General features: G+C 46.8%; 1 protein-coding gene across 1 annotated transcript in view; it reads left to right on the forward strand.

Annotated features, from left to right (window-relative positions):
* LOC144276263 (discoidin domain-containing receptor 2-like) overlaps window positions 1-21,107 on the forward strand; it is a 123,321-nt gene that overhangs the window by 66,029 nt on the left and 36,185 nt on the right. Inside the window, exons 8-10 of the mRNA XM_077836232.1 lie at window positions 8,113-8,299; window positions 20,364-20,610; window positions 20,952-21,044. Of these exons, the coding sequence (XP_077692358.1) occupies window positions 8,113-8,299; window positions 20,364-20,610; window positions 20,952-21,044 (527 nt within the window). The remainder of the gene's footprint in view (window positions 1-8,112; window positions 8,300-20,363; window positions 20,611-20,951; window positions 21,045-21,107) is intronic.

Here is a 21,107-nt window from a genome sequence, read left to right on the forward strand (position 1 = left end):
AATAATTTTTATTGCCATTCTCTGTACCTATTCCAATTCTAATATCTTTTTTGAGATGGGGCAACCAAAACTGCTTGCAGTATTCAACCTGTGGGAGTACCATGGGTTTATATAGTGATATTATGATATTTTCTATCTTATTATCTATCCCTTTCCTAATGGTTCCTAACACTCTGTTAGCTTTTTAGACTGCTGCTGCACATTGGGCAGATGTTTTCAGAGAACTATCCACAATGTCTCCAAGATCTCTTTCTTGATTGGTAACAGCAAAGTTAGACATCATTTTGTATGTGTAATTGGGATTATGTTTTCAAATGTGCATTACTTTGCATTTATCAACATTGAATTGCATCTGCCATTTTGTTGCCCAGTCATTCAGTTTAGTGAGATCCCTTTGTAACTCTTCACAATCTGCTTTGAACTTAACTATCTTGAGTAATTTTGCATTGTCTGAAATTTTGCAACCTCACTGTTCACCCCTTTTTCCAGATCATTCATGAATATGGTGAACAGCACTGCTTCTAGTACAGACCCCTGGGGGACACCACTATTTACATCTCTCCATTCTGAAAACTGACCATTTATACCTATCCTTTGTTTTCTGTTTTTTAACCAGTTACTGATCCATGAGAGGACCTTCCCTCTTATCCCATGTCTGCTTCCTTTGCTTAAGAGCCTTTGGTGAGGGCCCTTGTCAATGGCTTTCTGAAAGTCCAGGTACACTATATCCACTGGATCACCTTTGTCCATCTGTTTGTTGACCCCCTCAAAGAATTCTGATAGATTGGTGAGGCATGATTGCCCTTCACAAAAGCCATGTTGACTCTTCCCCACAAATCAAGTTAATCTATGTGTCTGATAATTCTGTTCTTTACTGTAGTTTCAACAAATTTGCCTGGTACTGAAGTTAGGCTTATTGGCCTGTAATTGCCAGAATTGCCTCTGGAGCCTTTTTTAAAAATTGGCATCACATTACCTGTCCTCCAGTCATCTGGTACAGAAGCTGATTTAAATGATAGGTTACATGCCACAGTTAGTAGTTCTGCAATTTTATATTTGAGTTCCTTCAGAACTGTTGGGTGAATCCCATCTAGATCTGGTGACTTATTACTGTTTAATTTATCTATTTGTTCCAAAACTTCCTCTATTGACACCTCAAACTGGGACAGTTCCTCAGATTAGTCACCTAAAAACAATGGCTCAAGTGTGGGAATCTCCCTCACAACCTCTGCAGTGAAGACTCATGAAAAGAATTAATTTAGCTTCTCCACAATGGCCTTATTTTCCTTGAGTGCTCTTTTCTAACCTCGATTGTCACAGGCTCCCTGATTTTGATGTACTTAAACTTTTTTTTGCTGTTTGTTTTTGAGCCTTTGGCTAGTTGCTCTTCAAATTCTTTTTTGCCCTTCCTAATTATACTTTTACACTTGACTTGCTCCTTTCTATTTTCCTCAGTAGGATTTAACTTCCAATTTTTAAAGGATGCCTTTTTGCCTCTAACCATTTCTTTTATTTTATTGTTTAGCTATGGTGGCACTTTTTTGGTCCTCTTACAATGTTCTTTTTAAATTTGGGGTATACATTTAATTTGAGTATCTATTATGTTTTTTAAAAGTTTCCATGCACTTTGTAGGCGTTTCACTTTGGGGACTATACCTTTTAATTTCTGTTTAATTTCTGTTTAGCTAGCTTCCCCATTTTTGTGTAATTCTTCTTTCTGAAGTTAAATGCTACTGTGATGGGATTCTTTGGTGTTTCCCTCAACCAGGATGTTAAATATAATTATTATGGTCACTATTACCAAGCGGTTCAGCTATCTTGACTTCTTAGATCAGATCCTGTATTCCACTTAGGGCTAAATCAAGAATTGCCTCTCCTCTTGTGGGTTCCAGGACTAGCTGCTCCAAGAAACAGTCATTGATGGTGTCAATAAATTTTATCTCTGCATCCTATCCTGGGACGATACGTAGCCAGTCAATATGGGGATAGTTGAAATCCTCCACTATTATTGAGTTTTCTATTTTGTATAGCATGTCTAATCTCTTGGAGCATTTCACAATTACCATCACTATCCTGGTCAAGCGATTGCTAGTATATCTCCACTGATATATGCTTATTATTCAAGCATGGAATTTCTGTCTCTAGAGATTCTATAGAACAATTTGATTCATTTAAGATTTTTACTTTCTTTGACTGTATGCTTTCTTTCACATATAGTGTCACGCCCCCACCAGTATGACCTACTCTGTCATTCCTATGTATTTTGTACCCTGGTATTACTGTATCCCATTGATTATCATTGTTCCACTCATTTAATACGAGGCACTCAAGTTCACTCATCTTAGTATTTAGACTTCTAGCATTTGTATCTTATGAAATTTGTCATCTGTCTGCCATTATGTGATGAAACTGAACGGGACTCTTTTTCATTTGACTTCTCTTCACTTCCTACCTGTGCTTTATCAACTTCCGTCCTTCCCTCCTTACTAGGATATAGAGAATCTTCCTATTATAAGACCCTGTTTTCAGTTTGTTCTAACTTTGCCAAACTTGAACAGTTCTGGCTGAAATTTTCTGTGCAGGGTGTCTGTTTCAGGCTGATTTTTTTTTTTTTTTTTTTTAAGTTTCAGCAAAAACAGTTCAGCTGCTTCCAAGAATGAAATTAAGGAAAAATACGTTGTTTTGCACATGTTAAAAACGTCTTACAGCCATTTCATTGAGAGGTTCTAGAGCTTCCATGCTGTAGAGCAGGGCATGAGATTTTGCCGCTGGGTCACCCTCATGCCAGCGAAATGCCTTTTTCTGTCCGTCCCTGTGAAAACCTGCTGAAATTTGGATAAGATAAAAGGCTCTGAAAAAAATCTCAGTTTGCAAGTCCTGAATAGAGAGATGTTATCCAAAGAGAAAGGATAAGAATCATAGAATCATAGAATCATAGAATATCAGGGTTGGAAGGGACCCCTGAAGGTCATCTAGTCCAACCCCCTGCTCGAAGCAGGACCAATTCCCAGTTAAATCATCCCAGCCAGGGCTTTGTCAAGCCTGACCTTAAAAACTTCTAAGGAAGGAGATTCCACCACCTCCCTAGGCAACGCATTCCAGTGTTTCACCACCCTCTTAGTGAAAAAGTTTTTCCTAATATCCAATCTAAACCTCCCCCACTGCAACTTGAGGCCATTACTCCTCGTTCTGTCATCTGCTACCATTGAGAACAGTCTAGAGCCATCCTCTTTGGAACCCCCTTTCAGGTAGTTGAAAGCAGCTATCAAATCCCCCCTCATTCTTCTCTTCTGCAGGCTAAACAATCCCAGCTCCCTCAGCCTCTCCTCATAAGTCATGTGTTCTAGACCCCTAATCATTTTTGTTGCCCTTCGCTGGACTCTCTCCAATTTATCCACATCCTTCTTGTAGTGTGGGGCCCAAAACTGGACACAGTACTCCAGATGAGGCCTCACCAATGTCGAATAGAGGGGGACGATCACGTCCCTCGATCTGCTCGCTATGCCCCTACGTATACATCCCAAAATGCCATTGGCCTTCTTGGCAACAAGGGCACACTGCTGACTCATATCCAGCTTCTCGTCCACTGTCACCCCTAGGTCCTTTTCCGCAGAACTGCTGCCTAGCCATTCGGTCCCTAGTCTGTAGCGGTGCATTGGATTCTTCCGTCCTAAGTGCAGGACCCTGCACTTATCCTTATTGAACCTCATCAGATTTCTTTTGGCCCAATCCTCCAATTTGTCTAGGTCCTTCTGTATCCTATCCCTCCCCTCCAGCGTATCTACCACTCCCCCCAGTTTAGTATCGTCCGCAAATTTGCTGAGAGTGCAATCCACACCATCCTCCAGATCATTTATGAAGATATTGAACAAAACCGGCCCCAGGACCGACCCCTGAGGCACTCCACTTGACACCGGCTGCCAACTAGACATGGAGCCATTGATCACTACCCGTTATCTAGCCAGCTTTCTACCCACCCTATAGTGCATTCATCCAGCCCATACTTCCTTAACTTGCTGACAAGAATACTGTGGGAGACCGTGTCAAAAGCTTTGCTAAAGTCAAGAAACAATACATCCACTGCTTTCCCTTCATCCACAGAACCAGTAATCTCATGATAAAAGGCGATTAGATTAGTCAGGCATGACCTTCCCTTGGTGAATCCATGCTGGCTGTTCCTGATCACTTTCCTCTCATGCAAGTACTTCAAGATTGATTCTTTGAGGACCTGCTCCATGATTTTTCCAGGGACTGAGGTGAGGCTGACTGGCCTGTAGTTCCCAGGATCCTCCTTCTTCCCTTTTTTAAAGATTGGCACTACATTAGCCTTTTTCCAGTCATCCGGGACTTCCCCGGTTCGCCACGAGTTTTCAAAGATAATGGCCAATGGCTCTGCAATCACAGCCGCCAATTCCTTCAGCACTCTCGGATGCAACTCGTCCGGCCCCATGGACTTGTGCACGTCCAGCTTTTCTAAATAGTCCCTAACCACCTCTATCTCCACAGAGGGCTGGCCATCTCTTCCCCATTTTGTGATGCCCAGCGTAGCAGTCTGGGAGCTGACCTTGTTAGTGAAAACAGAGGCAAAAAAAGCATTGAGTACATTAGCTTTTTCCACATCCTCTGTCACTAGGTTGCCTCCCTCATTCAGTAAGGGGCCCACACTTTCCTTGGCTTTCTTCTTGTTGCCAACATACCTGAAGAAACCCTTCTTGTTACTCTTGACATCTCTCGCTAGCTGCAGCTCCAGGTGCGATTTGGCCCTCCTGATTTCATTCCTACATGCCCGAGCAATATTTTTATACTCTTCCCTGGTCATATGTCCAACCTTCCACTTCTTGTAAGCTTCTTTTTTATGTTTAAGATCCGCTAGGATTTCACCGTTAAGCCAAGCCGGTCGCCTGCCATATTTACTATTCTTTCGACTCATCGGGATGGTTTGTCCCTGTAACCTCAACAGGGATTCCTTGAAATACAGCCAGCTCTCCTGGACTCCTTTCCCCTTCAAGTTAGTCCCCCAGGGGATCCTGGCCATCTGTTCCCTGAGGGAGTCGAAGTCTGCTTTCCTGAAGTCCAGGGTCCGTATCCTGCTGCTTACCTTTCTTCCCTGCGTCAGGATCCTGAACTCAACCAACTCATGGTCACTGCCTCCCAGATTCCCATCCACTTTTGCTTCCCCCAATAATTCTACCCGGTTTGTGAGCAGCAGGTCAAGAAAAGCGCCCCCCCTAGTTGGCTCCTCTAGCACTTGCACCAGTAAATTGTCCCCTGCGCTTTCCAAAAACTTCCTGGATTGTCTATGCACCGCAGTATTGCTTTCCCAGCAGATATCAGGAAAATTAAAGTCACCCATGAGAATCAGGGCATGCGATCTAGTAGCTTCCGTGAGCTGCCGGAAGAAAGCCTCATCTACCTCATCCCCCTGGTCCGGTGGTCTATAGCAGACTCCCACCACTACATCACTCTTGTTGCACACACTTCTAAACTTAATCCAGAGACACTCAGGTTTTTCTACAGTTTCGTACCGGAGCTCTGAGCAGTCATACTGCTCCCTTACATAAAGTGCTACTCCCCCACCTTTTCTGCCCTGCCTGTCCTTCCTGAACAGTTTATAACCATCCATGACAGTACTCCAGTCATGTGAGTTATCCCACCAAGTCTCTGTGATTCCAATCACATCATAGTTCCTTGACATCACCAGGACCTCCAGTTCTCCCTGCTTGTTTCCAAGGCTTTGTACATTCGTATATAAGCACTTGAGATAACCTGTTGATCGCCCCTCATTCCCAGTATGAGGCAGGAGCCCTCCCCTCACAGACATTTCTGCCTGTGCTTCCTCCCGGTATCCCTCTTTCCCACTTACCTCAGGGCTTTGGTCTCCTTCCCCCGGTGAACCTAGTTTAAAGCCCTCCTCACTAGGTTAGCCAGCCTGCTGGCAAAGATGCTCTTCCCTCTCTTCGTAAGATGGAGCCCGTCTCTGCCCAGCACTCCTCCTTCATGGAACACCATCCCATGGTCAAAGAATCCAAAGCCTTCTCTCCGACACCACCTGCGTAGCCATTCGTTGACTTCCACGATTCGACGGTCCCTACCCAGGCCTTTTCCTTCCACGGGGAGGATGGACGAGAACACCACTTGCGCCTCAAACTCCTTTATCCTTCTTCCCAGAGCCACGTAGTCCGCAGTGATCCGCTCAAGGTCATTCTTGGCAGTATCATTGGTGCCCACGTGGAGAAGCAGGAAGGGGTAGCGATCCGAGGGCTTGATGAGTCTCGGCAGTCTCTCCGTCACATCGCGAATCTTAGCCCCCGGCAAGCAGCAGACTTCTCGGTTTTCCCTGTCAGGGCGGCAGATAGATGACTCAGTCCCCCGGAGGAGAGAGTCCCCGACCACCACCACCCGCCTTCTCCTCTTGGGAGTGGTGGTCGTGGAACCCCCAACCTCAGGACATTGCATCTCATGCCTTCCAACCAGCGGAGTCTCCTTCTGCTTTCTCGCCCCAGACATATCATCTGGTCCACTCTCCGCAACGGTACCTGTGGAGAGAACATGAAAGCGGTTAGTTACCTGTGTCTGTGTTACTGGAACCCGGACATTCCGCTTACCTCTTCTGGAGGTCACATGTTGCCAAGCTTCTTCACTGGCCTCTTGGCTCCTCTGTGCAACCTGCTCTATATCTTTAGAGCTTTGTGCCCCTAGAAGCCTATCCTGAGGAATCTGTCCTCGTAACCAGATAAGATAAGAATCTGTCCTCAGGATAGCCCAGCAGTTAGGATACTTACATGGGGGGGACATAGGGGTTCAAATCCCTGCTCCTGAGCAATCATTCAGATCTGGGTCCTCACATCGCAAGTAAGTGCCCTATCAGCTCCTCTTTCATGTCAAAGTCACAAATGGTTTTGGGTTGACTGCAAGTGCATTTTTCAGCAAATAAACTATTAGTCTGAAAAATTGCCATGGAGGTTGGTGATCCCCTTCCACGCACAGGTGAGTTCCATGCACAGATCAAGGAGACACAATCAGGCCCATACTGTTTGACACTGAAACTCTATTAAGGGTTTCCAGAACATTAGAATAGCCTGCAGGAGCGAAATGTCTGAAGTATGTTATCCTCATTCCATTGGGGCTCTTCTGTCTAAGAGGTTAACTCAGGTGCCCTGGAAAGTCCTGCCCAAATCCAAAGCCACCGTCTCTCAAGAGAGTCAGAGTTTGGGTGTGTTCTGTCTACAGGCTGGATTTGGAGGTTCCTTGCTCAGGTGCACAGGGGTAGGCAAAAGACTCCCCTTTCACACGTCTGCACAAGGGTCTCCACGGTAACTGCCCTTGCCCAATCTGCCCGGTGGCGCACAGGGACTGTTTACTCCTGCTCTCCCAGGGGAGGGGAGCAGGCAGGGTCCACAAGAGCCGGTGCACCAGAGAGAACAGTCTGTGCCAGCCCAATGAGAGGAGCAGCCTTCCTGTGACAGTTTCCCCAGCAATGTCCCTGGGCAGGCAGCTCCACACGGCCCCCTCCACAGCTCAGTGGCAAAAATCCCAGGATTGAGCCCCACCTATCTGGTGGAACTGAAATGTCCCTTTTGAGAATCTCCGTTTTCTTTCTCAAGAGTTGTCCATGGCTGTGTTTTGCTCTCACTGGCAAATGGTTCAGATCAGCACACAAACTGCTGGCTTTATCCAGTGCTGGGCTTGGCCCTGCCTAAACCACTCAGCAAGAGAAAACTGCCTATTTATGTTCCTGAGCTGCTTATGTTCTGATCACAAAGGGGCTTGACAGACTCTGGAAAGACTCTGAGCCCAGTAATACCTTCTCCAATCTTTGCTTTTGCACTGGCCGCTTGGCTACATCTTCACATGCAGGATTAGAGAAAAGGGTTCTCATTGTCCCTCAAAACAGAAAAAGCTGCCGTGGGTCAAGGAGTGGCTGGGAATATTCAGGAGACAGTCGGGACTGGAACTAGGTACTCATCTCTCCAGGGTGTCGTAGGTATAATGAAATCAATCCTTTCTCAGTACCAAGAGAGGAGTAGAGGTCCGGTCAAACCCGGAAGAGTCTATGATTCTGTTCTCTCTCTTCTCTGGTGCTCTGTCTAACCATGAGCCATTTCTTGCTAGGCATTTGTATGGAGGTCTGGGCCAGCTAACAGATGGTGTACTGGGATTGGACGATTTCACACAGAGTCACCAGTACCGTGTGTGGCCAGGGTATGACTATGTCGGCTGGAAGAATGAGAGCTTCAGCACAGGTTTTGTCGAAATGGAGTTTCAGTTTGACCGGCAGAGGAACTTCACCTCTATGAAGGTACTGCAGTCTTCCCATCTCCCCAGATCTTGGCTTTGTCTGTGTGGCACACAGGGTCCCAGAGTCTCCTCGGCATTCTGGTTCTGGACTGATACCGCCATGCGTGTTCTGTTCAGTGTTTATTTCAATAAGCAGTTGCATTGCCTCTGGCTCTGTTTGTTTGTGGCCTTTAGTCTATCGCAATGAATTACTTTATGGGCAGAAATATTTGTAGAAACAGCTAATTTGAAGTGAATTTTAGAGAATATTTTGAACTTGCAAATGCAAGTTTTCTCACTGGAAATAGAAAAGGAGTACTTGTGGCACCTTAGAGACTAACCAATTTATTTGAGCATGAGCTTTCGTGAGCTACAGCTCACTTCATCGGATGCATCGGATGAAGTGAGCTGTAGCTCACGAAAGCTCATGCTCAAATAAATTGGTTAGTCTCTAAGGTGCCACAAGTACTCCTTTTCTTTTTGCGAATACAGACTAACACGGCTGTTACTCTGAAACCTGTCACTGGAAATGTGATTCTAAAAGCCACTTCCACTCAGTGAAGGTACAGAAACATACCAAGTAATATACCAGACATCCTCCGATACAGACAGGAGAAAAAGGAATCCCTAGAACAAATTGTTAAATTAAAGAGAAACAAGTTCCCAGGACAGAAGTTGTACCGCCAGGAATTCTGAAAGAACTTAGAACTTAAGAACAAAGCTGCCTAGCTGCTAAAAAATATATGCAATCGCTCATTAAAATAAGATACTATAGCACAGAATTGTAAGATAGCAAATGTACCTACATTTAGAAAAGGACCTGGGATCATGCCAGGATTTATACACCAATGAGCCTTACTTCAGTATCAGGAAAATTGGTTGAAACAATAATTAAAGACAGAGATATAGTGTGCCTAGATTACCATGACATGACAGAGGAAATACAGCTCCTGTTAAGGAGAGACATGCCTCTCCTGTCTCCTATGGTACTTTGAGAGTGCCAGTAAAATACTTGCTAAAAAAGGAGCAGTTTATTTGTGTTTTCAAACAGCCGTTGGGAAAGTCCCATACAAGTTGTCATTTGTGAAAGGTGAGAGGTCAAGTTCTGTCATGAGTTAAAAACTGGCTAAGAGATAGTAAACAAACAGAAAGATTAAGCAAAAAGAAAAGGAGTACTTGTGGAACCTTAGAGACTAACAAATTTATTTGAGCATAAGCTTTCGTGAGCTACAGCTCACTTCATCGGATGCATTCATAGAATCATAGAATATCAGGGTTGGAAGGGACCTCAGGGGGTCATCTAGTTCAGCCCCCTGCTCAAAGCAGGACCAATCCCCAATTTTTGCCCTGGATCCCTAAATGGCCCCTTCAAGGATTGAACTCACAATCCTGGCTTTAGCAGGCCAAAGCTCAAACCACTGAGCTATCCCTCAGTGGAAAATACAGTGGGGAGATTTTATACATAGAGAACATGAAACAATGGGTGTTACCATACACACTGTAACGAGAGTGATCACTTAAGGTGAGCTATTACCAGCAGGAGAGCAGCCGGGGTGGGGGAACGGGACTTTTGTAGTGATAATCAAGGTGGGCCATTTCCAGTAGTTGACAAGAATGTCTGAGGAACAGTGGGGAGTGAGGGGGGGAATAAACATGGGGAAATAGATTTCAGGGTAGCAGCCGTGTTAGTCTGTATTCGCAAAAAGAAAAGGAGTACTTGTGGCACCTTAGAGACTAACCAATTTATTTGAGCATGAGCTTTCATGAGCTACAGCTCACTTCATCGGATGCATCGGATGAAGTGAGCTGTAGCTCATGAAAGCTTATGCTCGAATAATTTGGTTAGTCTCTAAGGTGCCACTAGTACTCCATGGGGAAATAGTTTTACTTTGTGTAATGAACCATCCACTCCCAGTCTCTTTCCATCCCACCATCAACCTCAGCCTGGACCAGTCCACACAACAGATCCACTTCCTGGACACTACAGTGCTAATAAGCAATGGCCACATAAACACCACCCTATACTGGAAACCTACTGACCGCTATTCCTACCTACATGCCTCCAGCTTTCATCCAGACCACACCACACGATCCATTGTCTACAGCCAAGCTCTACGATACAACAGCATTTGCTCCAACCCCTCAGACAGAGATAAATACCTATAAGATCTCTATCAAGCATTCTTACAACTACAATACCCACCTGCTGAAGTGAAGAAACAGATTGACAGAGCCAGAAGAGTACCCAGAAGTCACCTACTACAGGACAGGCCCAACAAAGAAAGTAACAGAATGCCACTAGCCATCACCTTCAGCCCCCAACTAAAACCTCTCCAGTGCATCATCAAGGATCTACAACCTATCCTGAAGGACGACCCATCACTCTCACAGATCTTGGGAGACAAGCCAGTCCTTGCTTACAGACAGCCCCCCAACCTGAAGCAAATACTCACCAGCAACCACACACCACACAACAGAACCACTAACCCAGGAAACTATCCTTGCAACAAAGCCCGTTGCCAACTCTGTCCACATATCTATTCAGGGGACATCATCATAGGGCCTAATCACATCAGCCACACTATCAGAGACTCGTTCACCTGCACATCTGCCAATGTGATATATGCCATCATGTGCCAGCAATGCCCCTCTGCCATGTACATTGGCCAAGCTGGACAGTCTCTATGTAAAAGAATAAATGGACACAAATCAGACGTAAAGAATTATAACATTCAAAAACCAGTTGGAGAACACTTCAATCTCTTTGGTCACTCGATTACAGACCTGAAAGTTGCAATTCTTCAACAAAAAAACTTCAAAAACAGACTCCAACGAGAGACTGCTGAATTGGAATTAATTTGCAAACTGGATACAATTAACTTAGGCTTGAATAGAGACTGGGAGTGGATGGGCCATTACACAAAGTAAAACTATTTCCCCATGTTTATTCCCTCCCACCCCCACTGTTCCTCATACGTTCTTGTCAACTGCTGGAAATGGCCCACCTTGATTATCACTACAAAAGGTCCCGTCTGTCTGTCACACCCCCTCCCCCCTGCCCCTGCTGCTCTCCTGCTGGTAATAGCTCACTTTAAGTGTCAGGTTTCAGAGTAACAGCCGTGTTAGTCTGTATTCGCAAAAAGAAAAGGAGTACTTGTGGCACCTTAGAGACTAACCAATTTATTTGAGTCTGAGCTTTCGTGAGCTACAGCATACAGTTTCCACAGTATGCATCCGATGAAGTGAGCTGTAGCTCACGAAAGCTTATGCTCAAATAAATTGGTTAGTCTCTAGGGTGCCACAAGTACTCCTTTTCTTTTCACTTTAAGTGATCACTTTCGTTACAGTGTGTATGGTAACACCCATTGTTTCATGTTCTCTATGTATATAAATCTCCTTTTCTTTTTGCGAATAGACTAACACGGCTGCTACTTTGAAAGAAAGATTAAGAAAGATGAGCTAAATTAACAGAATCTGGTACTAGCATCGGTGTTGTTTAGTATATTAATTAATTGTGTAGAAAAGGGGTGAACAGTCAGATGGGAAAATTTAAGTAAGTCAAGACTAGGGGAGACTGAGAGGACGGTGAATGGGCATCACAATGAGGGGTGACATTCAGTGCTGACAAATGCCAAGAAATGCACACTGGGAGGAATGATTTGTGTTGGGATCTCATCACCTGTCACTAGACCCTTCTTTTCTGCTGTATCTTTCCAAGACAGGGTGACTGGTACTGAACAGTTTTCCAGGGAAGGGCATCATACCATTTTACATAATGACATTATATAAATTATATATTATTATTTCCTGTCCCATTCTTTAGGTATCCTCACAGTTTTCTCTCTAGTGTCACTGCACACTAAGCTGGTGTTTTCACTGCAATGTCTGCATCTATGCCCAGTATCTCTCCATCCAATGAATGTCCCCCCAGTAACTACCACCTTCTGCTCCCCCTGGCAATCTGTTGGATCTGCCCCCAGCAGGGTGCAATAGAATCATAGAATATCAGTGTTGGAAGGGACCTCAGGAGGTAATCTAATCCAACCCCCTGCTCAAAGCAGGACCAATCCCCAACTAAATCATCCCAACCAGGGCTTTGTCAAACCTGACCTTAAAAACTTCTAAGGAAGGAGACTCCACCACCCCCCTAAGTAACCCATTCCAGTGTTTCACCACCCCCCTAGTGAAAAAGTTTTTCCTAATATCCAACCTAAACCTCCCCACTGCAACTTGAGACCATGACTCCTCATTCTGTCATCTGCTACCACTGAGAACAGTCTAGATCCATCCTCTTTGGAACCCCCTTTCAGGTAGTTGAAAGCAGCTATCAAATCCCCCCTCATTCTTCTCTTCCGCAGACTAAACATAGGACATCTGCACAGTGGTATGGATTGTGAATGGCTCAGCATGGACATTAGATGCCATCTCCCTCCAGAGGTTTAGTCAGTCAGGGCAAATGTACATGATCAAGTACTTTGGACTTCAGGGAAAGCAAGAGATGTTAATTGGCCACTTAGGTGTAGTTCACACCCAATTAACACCCCCCCCCCAGTTCTCTGGAGCCCGAAGTATTTGACCATGTGTACACTGCCTTTGCGAGTTGAGGTTGTGCTAAGTTCTCCTGTTTTTGAGACGACATAGGATGACCTCAGTTTGCACTGGCAGTGTACACAGGACTCCAGGGGGCTCTGAGGGTGTTAATTGGCCAAGTAGCTGTAATTCACAGCCAATTAACACCCTTGGCATTCCCTGGAGTTGGAAGTATTTGAGCTGTGTCAGAGACCAGGACATGGGTGGTCGTTCCTAGAGGTGAGCACAGGAGTCAGTAGTCAGGAATAGGAGCTGAGGGTCAGAGTCGGGTTACTTGGAGTGAGGCAAGGCTGAGTCCAAGGCGGGAGCAGGGCTGGGAACAAGCAGGTTCAGGAACCAACACAGCTCTGGGAAAATGCTTTGAGGTTGGATGTTGTCTACTGGTTCCCAAGATTGCCTGTCCATACTGTAGCCTTCCTAGTCCACCAGGCACTAGGGCCCTCCCCCAACTCATCTAGAGTTGAAGATTCAGTGGACCAATACTCTTGTCTGCAGACTGTTATGGGTGGCAGTGGCAGGTTGGAGTGGTTTGGATATGGGTTCTCAGTGTAAGGCTTTAAAAATGATATGTGAAAGAAGGGGTATATCTTCAAGGACTTGTAATCTGTTACCTGAAGGCCACTAGGTTTACCCAATCTATAAACTTGAAGAGGCCTAGATATTGGTAGTCTAGTTTGGTGGATGGGTGGCTCGATTTAAGTTCTGGGCAGAGATCTGCACCTTGTCCCCTATGGCCAGATTGGAGGCAGCCTGATGGTCTTCTTCCGTGAGGTGTTTATAGGATTCTTTGGCAGACTGCAAGTATTTCTTGAGTTCTTATGCACCCAGTGTAAGTGGGAGGCTAAATCTGCAGCATCCGGTACTAGGGAACTCATGGGTAAGTCTGGATTGAAACGGGGGTGAAAGCCATAGTTAGCAAAGAATGGGATATGGGTCAAGGTGTGGATTACATTGTTATATGCAAATTCAGCAGAGCTCAGCAGCGGGAGCCAGTCATCCCGGTGGTAACTCAGAAAGCAGTAAAGATACTTCTCCATGATTTGTTTGACCCTCTCTGTTTGCCTGTTAGTCTGTGGGTATTAGCAAAAAGAAAAGGAGTCCTTGTGGCACCTTAGAGACTAACCAATTTATTTGAGCATGAGCTTTCGTGAGCTACAGCTCACTTCATCAGATGCATCTGATGAAGTGAGCTGTAGCTCACGAAAGCTCATGCTCAAATAAATTGGTTAGTCTCTAAGGTGCCACAAGGACTCCTTTTCTTTTTGCGAATACAGACTAACACGGCTGTTACTCTGAAACCTGTGGGTATTAGGTGGCTGAGGCGAGGGACTCGATGGCAAGTAGTCTGAGAAATTCCCACCAGAATTGGGTTCTTGATCCAAAATACCTGTCGATAACCCGGGGTAGTGGAAAACATTTTCCACGCAGAGCTGAGCTGTCTCCCTCGTCCCCACTCAGCTCTAGGGAAACAGGATTGTCAGCAAAACAGAGAGTCAAAGCGTACTGTGCCTGACCACCAGCAGATGTATGAATCATGGGTCATGAGCCAGGGATGCCAAGGACAACTAATGAATGCAGTAGGAACAGTTCAGCATGGAATGAAGTACTCCTCTTTGTTAGGAGGCTGATGGCCACCAGGATTACCAGCTGTCCCTGGGAGCATGGCAGTTCTACAATGAAGTCCATAGAAGACCAAGGCTGTGGAAGTGTGGGCAGAGGCTGGAGGAGACTTAGGGGTTTTGATCATGGGTTCTTGGTACAGACGAAAAGGCTGCAGGACCTTATATAATCTTTGATGTAAGCTCGTAGGCCTGGCCATCAGAAGCTCCTCGAGACCAGATTCCGGGTCTTGAATTGGACAAAATAGCCTGCAAGAGGCGAATCGTGCCATAGTTTCAGTACCTGAAGGCTAGGTTGTTCCTCCAGAACCTAAATACAACCTGTACAATAGAGAAGGCTGTTCTCTAATCTGAAATCAAGAGTCAGGTTGGATAAACACATGTCATGTCAGGGTCACTGGGGAGCAAGTCAGGGTCACTGGGGAGCAGGGCGTGGCTGGAGGATGTCAGACTGTTGTTGATTGTCCCATTGACAAAGTTGGATACCTTGGGCACGGTGGCAGAGTTCTCTTCACCAGATTTGAGAGATTCATTTTTGTGGGATAGGGCATCCGCTTTCCCGTTTCTCATCCCTAGGTGATAAATTACCAAGCTAGTGCAGAAGAGGGACCAGCAGATCTAGCATTGGTTAAGGTGTCTAGCAGTTTGTAGGTATTCCAGGTTCTTGTGATCCGTCAGAACTTGGACCAGGAATCAGGCTCCTTCGAGGAGGTGGTGCTACTCCTCGAAAGCCAGCTTGATAATTGTTCTTTGTCACAAATAACGTAATTTTTTTCCACTGGGGTTATCTTCCAAGAATAAAAGAATGGAATTGGTTGTTGGAGCCCACATATTGAGACAGTACTGCACCTATGGCAAAATTCAAGGCATTGGCTTCTATCTTAAATGGTTTAGTGGGTGAAGCAGGATGGATGCTGAAGTGAATGCCTCTTCAGTCAATCAAAGTCTGAGTGAGGAGCATGGACCAAACAAACGTGGCCCCCTTTTACAAGAGTGGCTTTATGGGTGCAGCCAGGCTAGAGAATCCTTTAATAAAACACCTGTAGAAACTGCCGAACCCTAGGAATTGCTGCACCCTGTGTATGTCTTGGGTGTGGCCCAGTCAGATACTGCTTCTACCTTACATGGGTCCATGGTGAGTGCTTCAGGCAAGATGATATAGCCCAAGAATTCCACTCTGTCCCTACCAAACTTGCATTTCTCAAGATTTGCATAGAGGTGGTTTTGGCAGAGTCTCTCCAAGACTGTGCATATGATGATTGTGGAGGGCCTGACTTTCTGAGAAAATAAGGATGTCGTCGAGGTAACTGATGACAAATTGGTCCAGCATGCCCCTAAGGATGTCATTTATAAAATGCTGGATTTATGAAATTGCTGGGGTATTGCACAACCCAAACAGCATGAGCAAATGTTTAAAGAGGCTGTACCTGGTCCAGAAGGTGGTCTTCTGTTCATCTCCTTTCTGGATCCGCATCAGGTTATAAGCTCTGCGAATGTTCAACTTTGTGAAGACTTTGTCAAAGCAAAGTCTTTCGAACAGCTCATTAATAAGTGATAAGGAGAACCAATATCGGATTGTAATCTTGTTCAGAGCTCGGTAGTCCAAACAAGGCCAGAGGGAGCCAGCTCTGCCACAAAGAAGATCCAGGCTTCTGATAGAAATGGCAAATGAACCCCTTCTGCAGGTTTTCTTCAAGGTAACTCTGGGTTCAGAGAGAGTAAATGCGCCTGAAGGGAACCTCTACCCCTGGCTGGAGGTTCATGGAGCAGTTGTAGCTGTGATGTGGCGGTAGAGTGTTGGCTTTCTTTTTGTTGAACACATCAGCATAGTGTTGGTATTTAACAGGAGCTGTTGGAGGAGTTCAGTGAGTTGCCAGGCTTGCTTTTGAACCCTTTCTTTGTGTCTCTGGGTTCTTTGGAGGACTGAGTAAACCTTGAAGGGTTGCTGGTCCCCACTCGGCTCTAGGGAAACAGGATTGTCAGCAAAACGGAGAGTCAAAGCATACTGTGCCTGACCACCAGCATATGCATGAATCATGGGTGATGAGCCAGGGATGCCAAGGACAGCTAATGAATGCAGTGCATGAATTGGCCCAAAATGGAGGATTTCTTGGTGGCCTCAAAGGCAAGTTTCCTCCACTCCCACCACTAAGCTAAACTGCCCCATCCCGGTCAGCTGACAGATTGCGAACCCTTAATATTGGGGCCAGGGGCTCTTGATGCTAACATGGATGCTACTAAAATGCCAGCAGAACTGGTGGACTCCATCTAGAACCTGGAGGTGCAAATAACTGCCCTGCAACCACAGAACTTGCCTCTGCAAGTGCAGGTTGCTCTGCTGGCTCCTCCTACTCTGCCCCTCCCAGAGCTGAGGAGTCTGCTGCCCAACAAGTTGGTTAGAGATCAGGACAAGTTTGGGGAGGGAGGATTTCCTGAACCAAAGTGAGCTCCTGTTCCTTCTACACCCCATATCATTCCCCATAGTCCAGGCCTGTTTGGGGCTCATCTTAAGTTTGTTGACTGGAGAGGCCTGGGCCTGGGCTTCTCCACTCCTGGAACAGTCCAGCCCCCTCTTGCAATGATTAGAGGAATTCATTCAAGCTACATCCATCATCTTCGGTGATGCCAACTGTATGCGGACCCCCAAGGTAATCCTTCAGGCCTTACATCAGGGAGGCCAGCCCATAGCCAAGTACGCTGCTGAATTTCATCGTTTGGCTTCTGATACCAGGTGGAATGAGGCATCACAGTGCTGCCATTTCCTCTTGGGGTTAAATGAGGAGATAAAGGATGAGCTTCCGTGGGTGGAACCTCCATCCAGTTTGGACAATCTGATTGGATTGTGTATCAGAACGGATGATCACCTCATGGAGAGGTGTTGTGAGCATACATCAATTTTTTTCCAGAAGCCACCATTCTCTGTGCCCCTGACATCCCAGACACACAGGTCTTGACTGGCATCAGAGCTCATGCTAGCTCACCAGGCTCGCCCGCACCTCTCCGACTTGGGGAAGAACCAACATCAGGCTTTAGGCTTGTGCTTATATTGTGAGGACCCCAACCATCTTGCCTTGATGTGTCCAGCAAAGTCTCGGGTGGAGCTGGGGCTAGGAAATGCCAGGTCCCCAGCCCTTAGGAGGGGTCTGAGCCAGCCTGGTCGTCTTTCCCCTCCGGCAGTTCCCAGGATCCATGGGCCACAGCCAATGCAGTAAGATTCCCAAGTCAATTTCCGACACAACCCTGAATACCTCTATTAATTTGACTATTGGTAAGCTCGAAGATCCCTCTAGAGGCCCTGGTTGACTACAGGGCCTCAGGTAACTTTATGGACTTAAGCCATGCTGTTCCCACCATACACATTCGGTCCATCCAGATCTGGTTGAGACTATTGATGGGTCTCTTCTCCTCAGGACCTGTAACGCAGGGTGGGACTGCAGGCATAGCTGAAATAGGAGTCAACACTGATTTAGGAATTTGTCACAGTTGCCACTGAACTTGTCAGGCAGGGGGAGCTTGGGCTCATGGGAATCAGGGGCTAGAGCTGAAGGCAGCGCGGCTTGAGTTTGCAGGTCTGTAGGGCTCCCACTATCTCCAACAAAGATATTTTCCTTTCTTGGATCCATGCTCACCGTATGAGCTGTAGTTCCCTTATTTTTTGTGTTTTTATGGCTGCTCAGATTGTCAGAGATCAGGACAGGGGAAGTCATGCCTACTGGTGGGAGCAGGAGTCAGTAGCCAGGAATTGGAGCCCGAGGTCAGAGCTGGAGTCAGAAGTCTGGAGTCAGAGCTGAGGGTGAGAGCTGGAGTTAGGTGCCAGAGCTCAGAGTCAGAGCCGGAGCCAGAAGTCCAGAATAGGAGCTAAGGGTCAAAGCCAGGTTACCTGGAGTGAGGCAAGGTGGGAGGCAAAGCTGTGGCCAAGGCAGGAGACAGGCTGGGTCTGAGGCAGGCGTGGGGTTGGAACAAGACTGGAACAAACAGGTGCAGGAACCAACGCAGCTATAGGCAAATGCTTTGAGCAGTCATCACACTGCCATGGCTGCTGGGCTTAAGAGCTGGTCTGCTGACTCTTCCCACCAGTCAGCGACTGTAGCCAATGAGGCAGCCTACTACAGGCCAGCTGCACTCGTTAGGTTGCCTGGAGACTGGCTCTGCTGCCCCTTCCAGCACTGCACTGGGCCTCAGTGGGTGGGTTGGGCAATTCTAGGCAGAGTGACCCCACTGGCCGCATATGGGGCACTGCATTTTCCCACCTGTCCCAGGGCTTTTCAGGTGGTTTCCCTGCTCCTGGCTGTGGTCTTGGCTTGGGCTTGATCCCTGTCCTCTGATCCCATTCCATCTCTGTTAGGTTTTCTGTCAAACCCAGGTCGATTTTCTGCATACCTATCTGCCCATTTCCCAGCTGTGGCTACCATCTCTGGGATTTCTGTCTCTCAGCCAGGTTTTAAGGTCAGGGTAGCAGAGTTATAGAATTGTTCTAAACCCACTAATTCACTGGGCTCATTGACCATGGTAACCCCCTCCCAACCAATTCCCCATTTTCTTACATAATCCCTAATTTGGATTGAAACCTCAACGTAGGTCGTGTCCCCTGTTTTTCTGAACTCTCTAAACCTTCTCCTGTACACTTCACGGGTCAGTTTAAAGTTTTGCAACAAAGCTTGTTTACATCACTTATAATCTTTATAGTCCTCCCTGTCCATAGAGAGAAAATGTCCAAAGCCTTTGTCCCTGACTGTCTGTCGTGGAGCCAGATACCATACCAGGTCCTCCTGCCCCACCTTCTTCAATTCACACCCCATTTCAAAAGCATTGAGAAACACTCCCATGTCACCACCTTCCCTAAAGCGAGAAAGTAAATTGGAATCTATGCCACCCATCAGGACAGGTACATGGGGTCTGGCTTCACCAGCTGGACTAGGATTCTGCTGGTGCCATCTCCATCTCGAGCTGATAATGCCACTCCTTGTCCTTCTCCCTCTCCTTGTGTTGGCACTGCTTCTCCTCGTGCTGGCCTTGATCCTCCTTCTCTTTCTCCTCATGCTGATGCTGTTTTCCCCGGTTTGTTTGCTCTTGCTCCCAGTTTGCTCATTCCTGCTCTGGGTCTGCTTGCTGCTGTACTTCTAGATGTAGCCGGTTCCTGTCCAGCTGTATCCTTGAGTGGTCCACCTGTGAACCAGTTGCATTCAGGCTGGATGAAGCATGGCTGCTGCTTCTGTCAGCCTCTTCCCTGCTTCCCTCCAGGGTGTTGGTGTGATGCTTCACGGAGGAAGCCATCATCATGAAGCACCTTGCTACCACCTGCCCTTTGTATGAGGAAGCTTTATCTATGCCTGCTGGGGTCAGCTCCCCAACTCCACTGGCCATGGCCAACACATGCACTCCCCTCGCAGGCCCTGCTGTTACTCCGCAGGTTAGCAATTGGCACACCCAAACCCTCGAGTCCTCCAAGCGTCTCTGTGGCGCATCCAGCCCCTCATCCAGGGGACACTTGCAGTATTCACAGATTCACTGCTTCCAAAGAAACAGCTCAGCACCAGCATGCTGAGGCCCCACTTGGGGAGCATAGATGCTGCTGTGATACAAACCATCACCTTCATCTCCATTTGGGACTGTGTCTGGGGTACAACCGAATTTCCAATTTTCTGCAGAATTCAGGATGCAGAAGCCAGAGGTCTTGTCCTCTGGTTCTTGGTCCTAGATACTGCAGAGTGCATGGTGCCTTTCCTCTCTACTGTGATTATATGCATTATTTAGACACTTTTTTCTTGCAAGGATTTTAGGGTTGTACAGTGCATTGGTTGCATGGCTGGTCCTTGTGTTAACATGGGGAGTCAGAGGAGAGAACTCAGTCTGCTTGGTCCTTTTTCCTTTTGCCAGGTGCATTGCAACAACATGTTTTCTAAGGGGGTGAAGATCTTCCAGAAGGTGGAATGCCTCTTCAAACCACGGCTGATTGCAGAGTGGGAGTCTGAACCTGTTGGCGTTTCCACCATCTTGGATGACAAAAACCCCAGTGCGAGGTTTGTGACCATCCCCCTGAATCAGCGGGTGGGCAAAGCCATCCTTTGCCATTTCTACTTTGCTGACACCTGGATGATGATCAGTGAGATTTCCTTCCAGTCTGGTAAGTCTCCTTACAGGGGCTGTAGGAGATTGTGCGGAGCAGGAGGCAGACATGGGGAGCCTGAACAGGGATTGAGGCTGGCAGAAGCAGGGTTGATGGAAGATTCACAGGGATCAAGAGCTGAGGAACAGGACCATCAGTGGGAGGAAGGGGGCAGTGAGGGAGAGGAGCGGGGGCAGTTGGGGAGCAAGTGTGGAGCAGTCAGGAAGCAGGGTGACCAACCCTGTGGCTCTTGGCACAGCCCTGGGTGTGAATGCAGGGGCCTTGCTTGGGGATCACAGAGACTGCTGGCAGCAGCAGGGAGTATGCAACGGACTGACACCTGCTCTTACCTTCCACAGACATGGAGAATGTAAATCCTATTCTGGTTACTCTAGCCACAAGCACAGCAGAGCTGCTGGATGCACAGTACAACGCTACTGAGGCGTCATGGGGTAAGGACTTGACCACAGTCCCTCCTCTACTGCACAGACGCCAGACTGTACTGACGGATGGAA

Source organism: Eretmochelys imbricata, chromosome 16 (assembly GCF_965152235.1).
Source record: "Eretmochelys imbricata isolate rEreImb1 chromosome 16, rEreImb1.hap1, whole genome shotgun sequence".
Lineage (NCBI taxonomy): Eukaryota > Metazoa > Chordata > Testudines > Cheloniidae > Eretmochelys > Eretmochelys imbricata.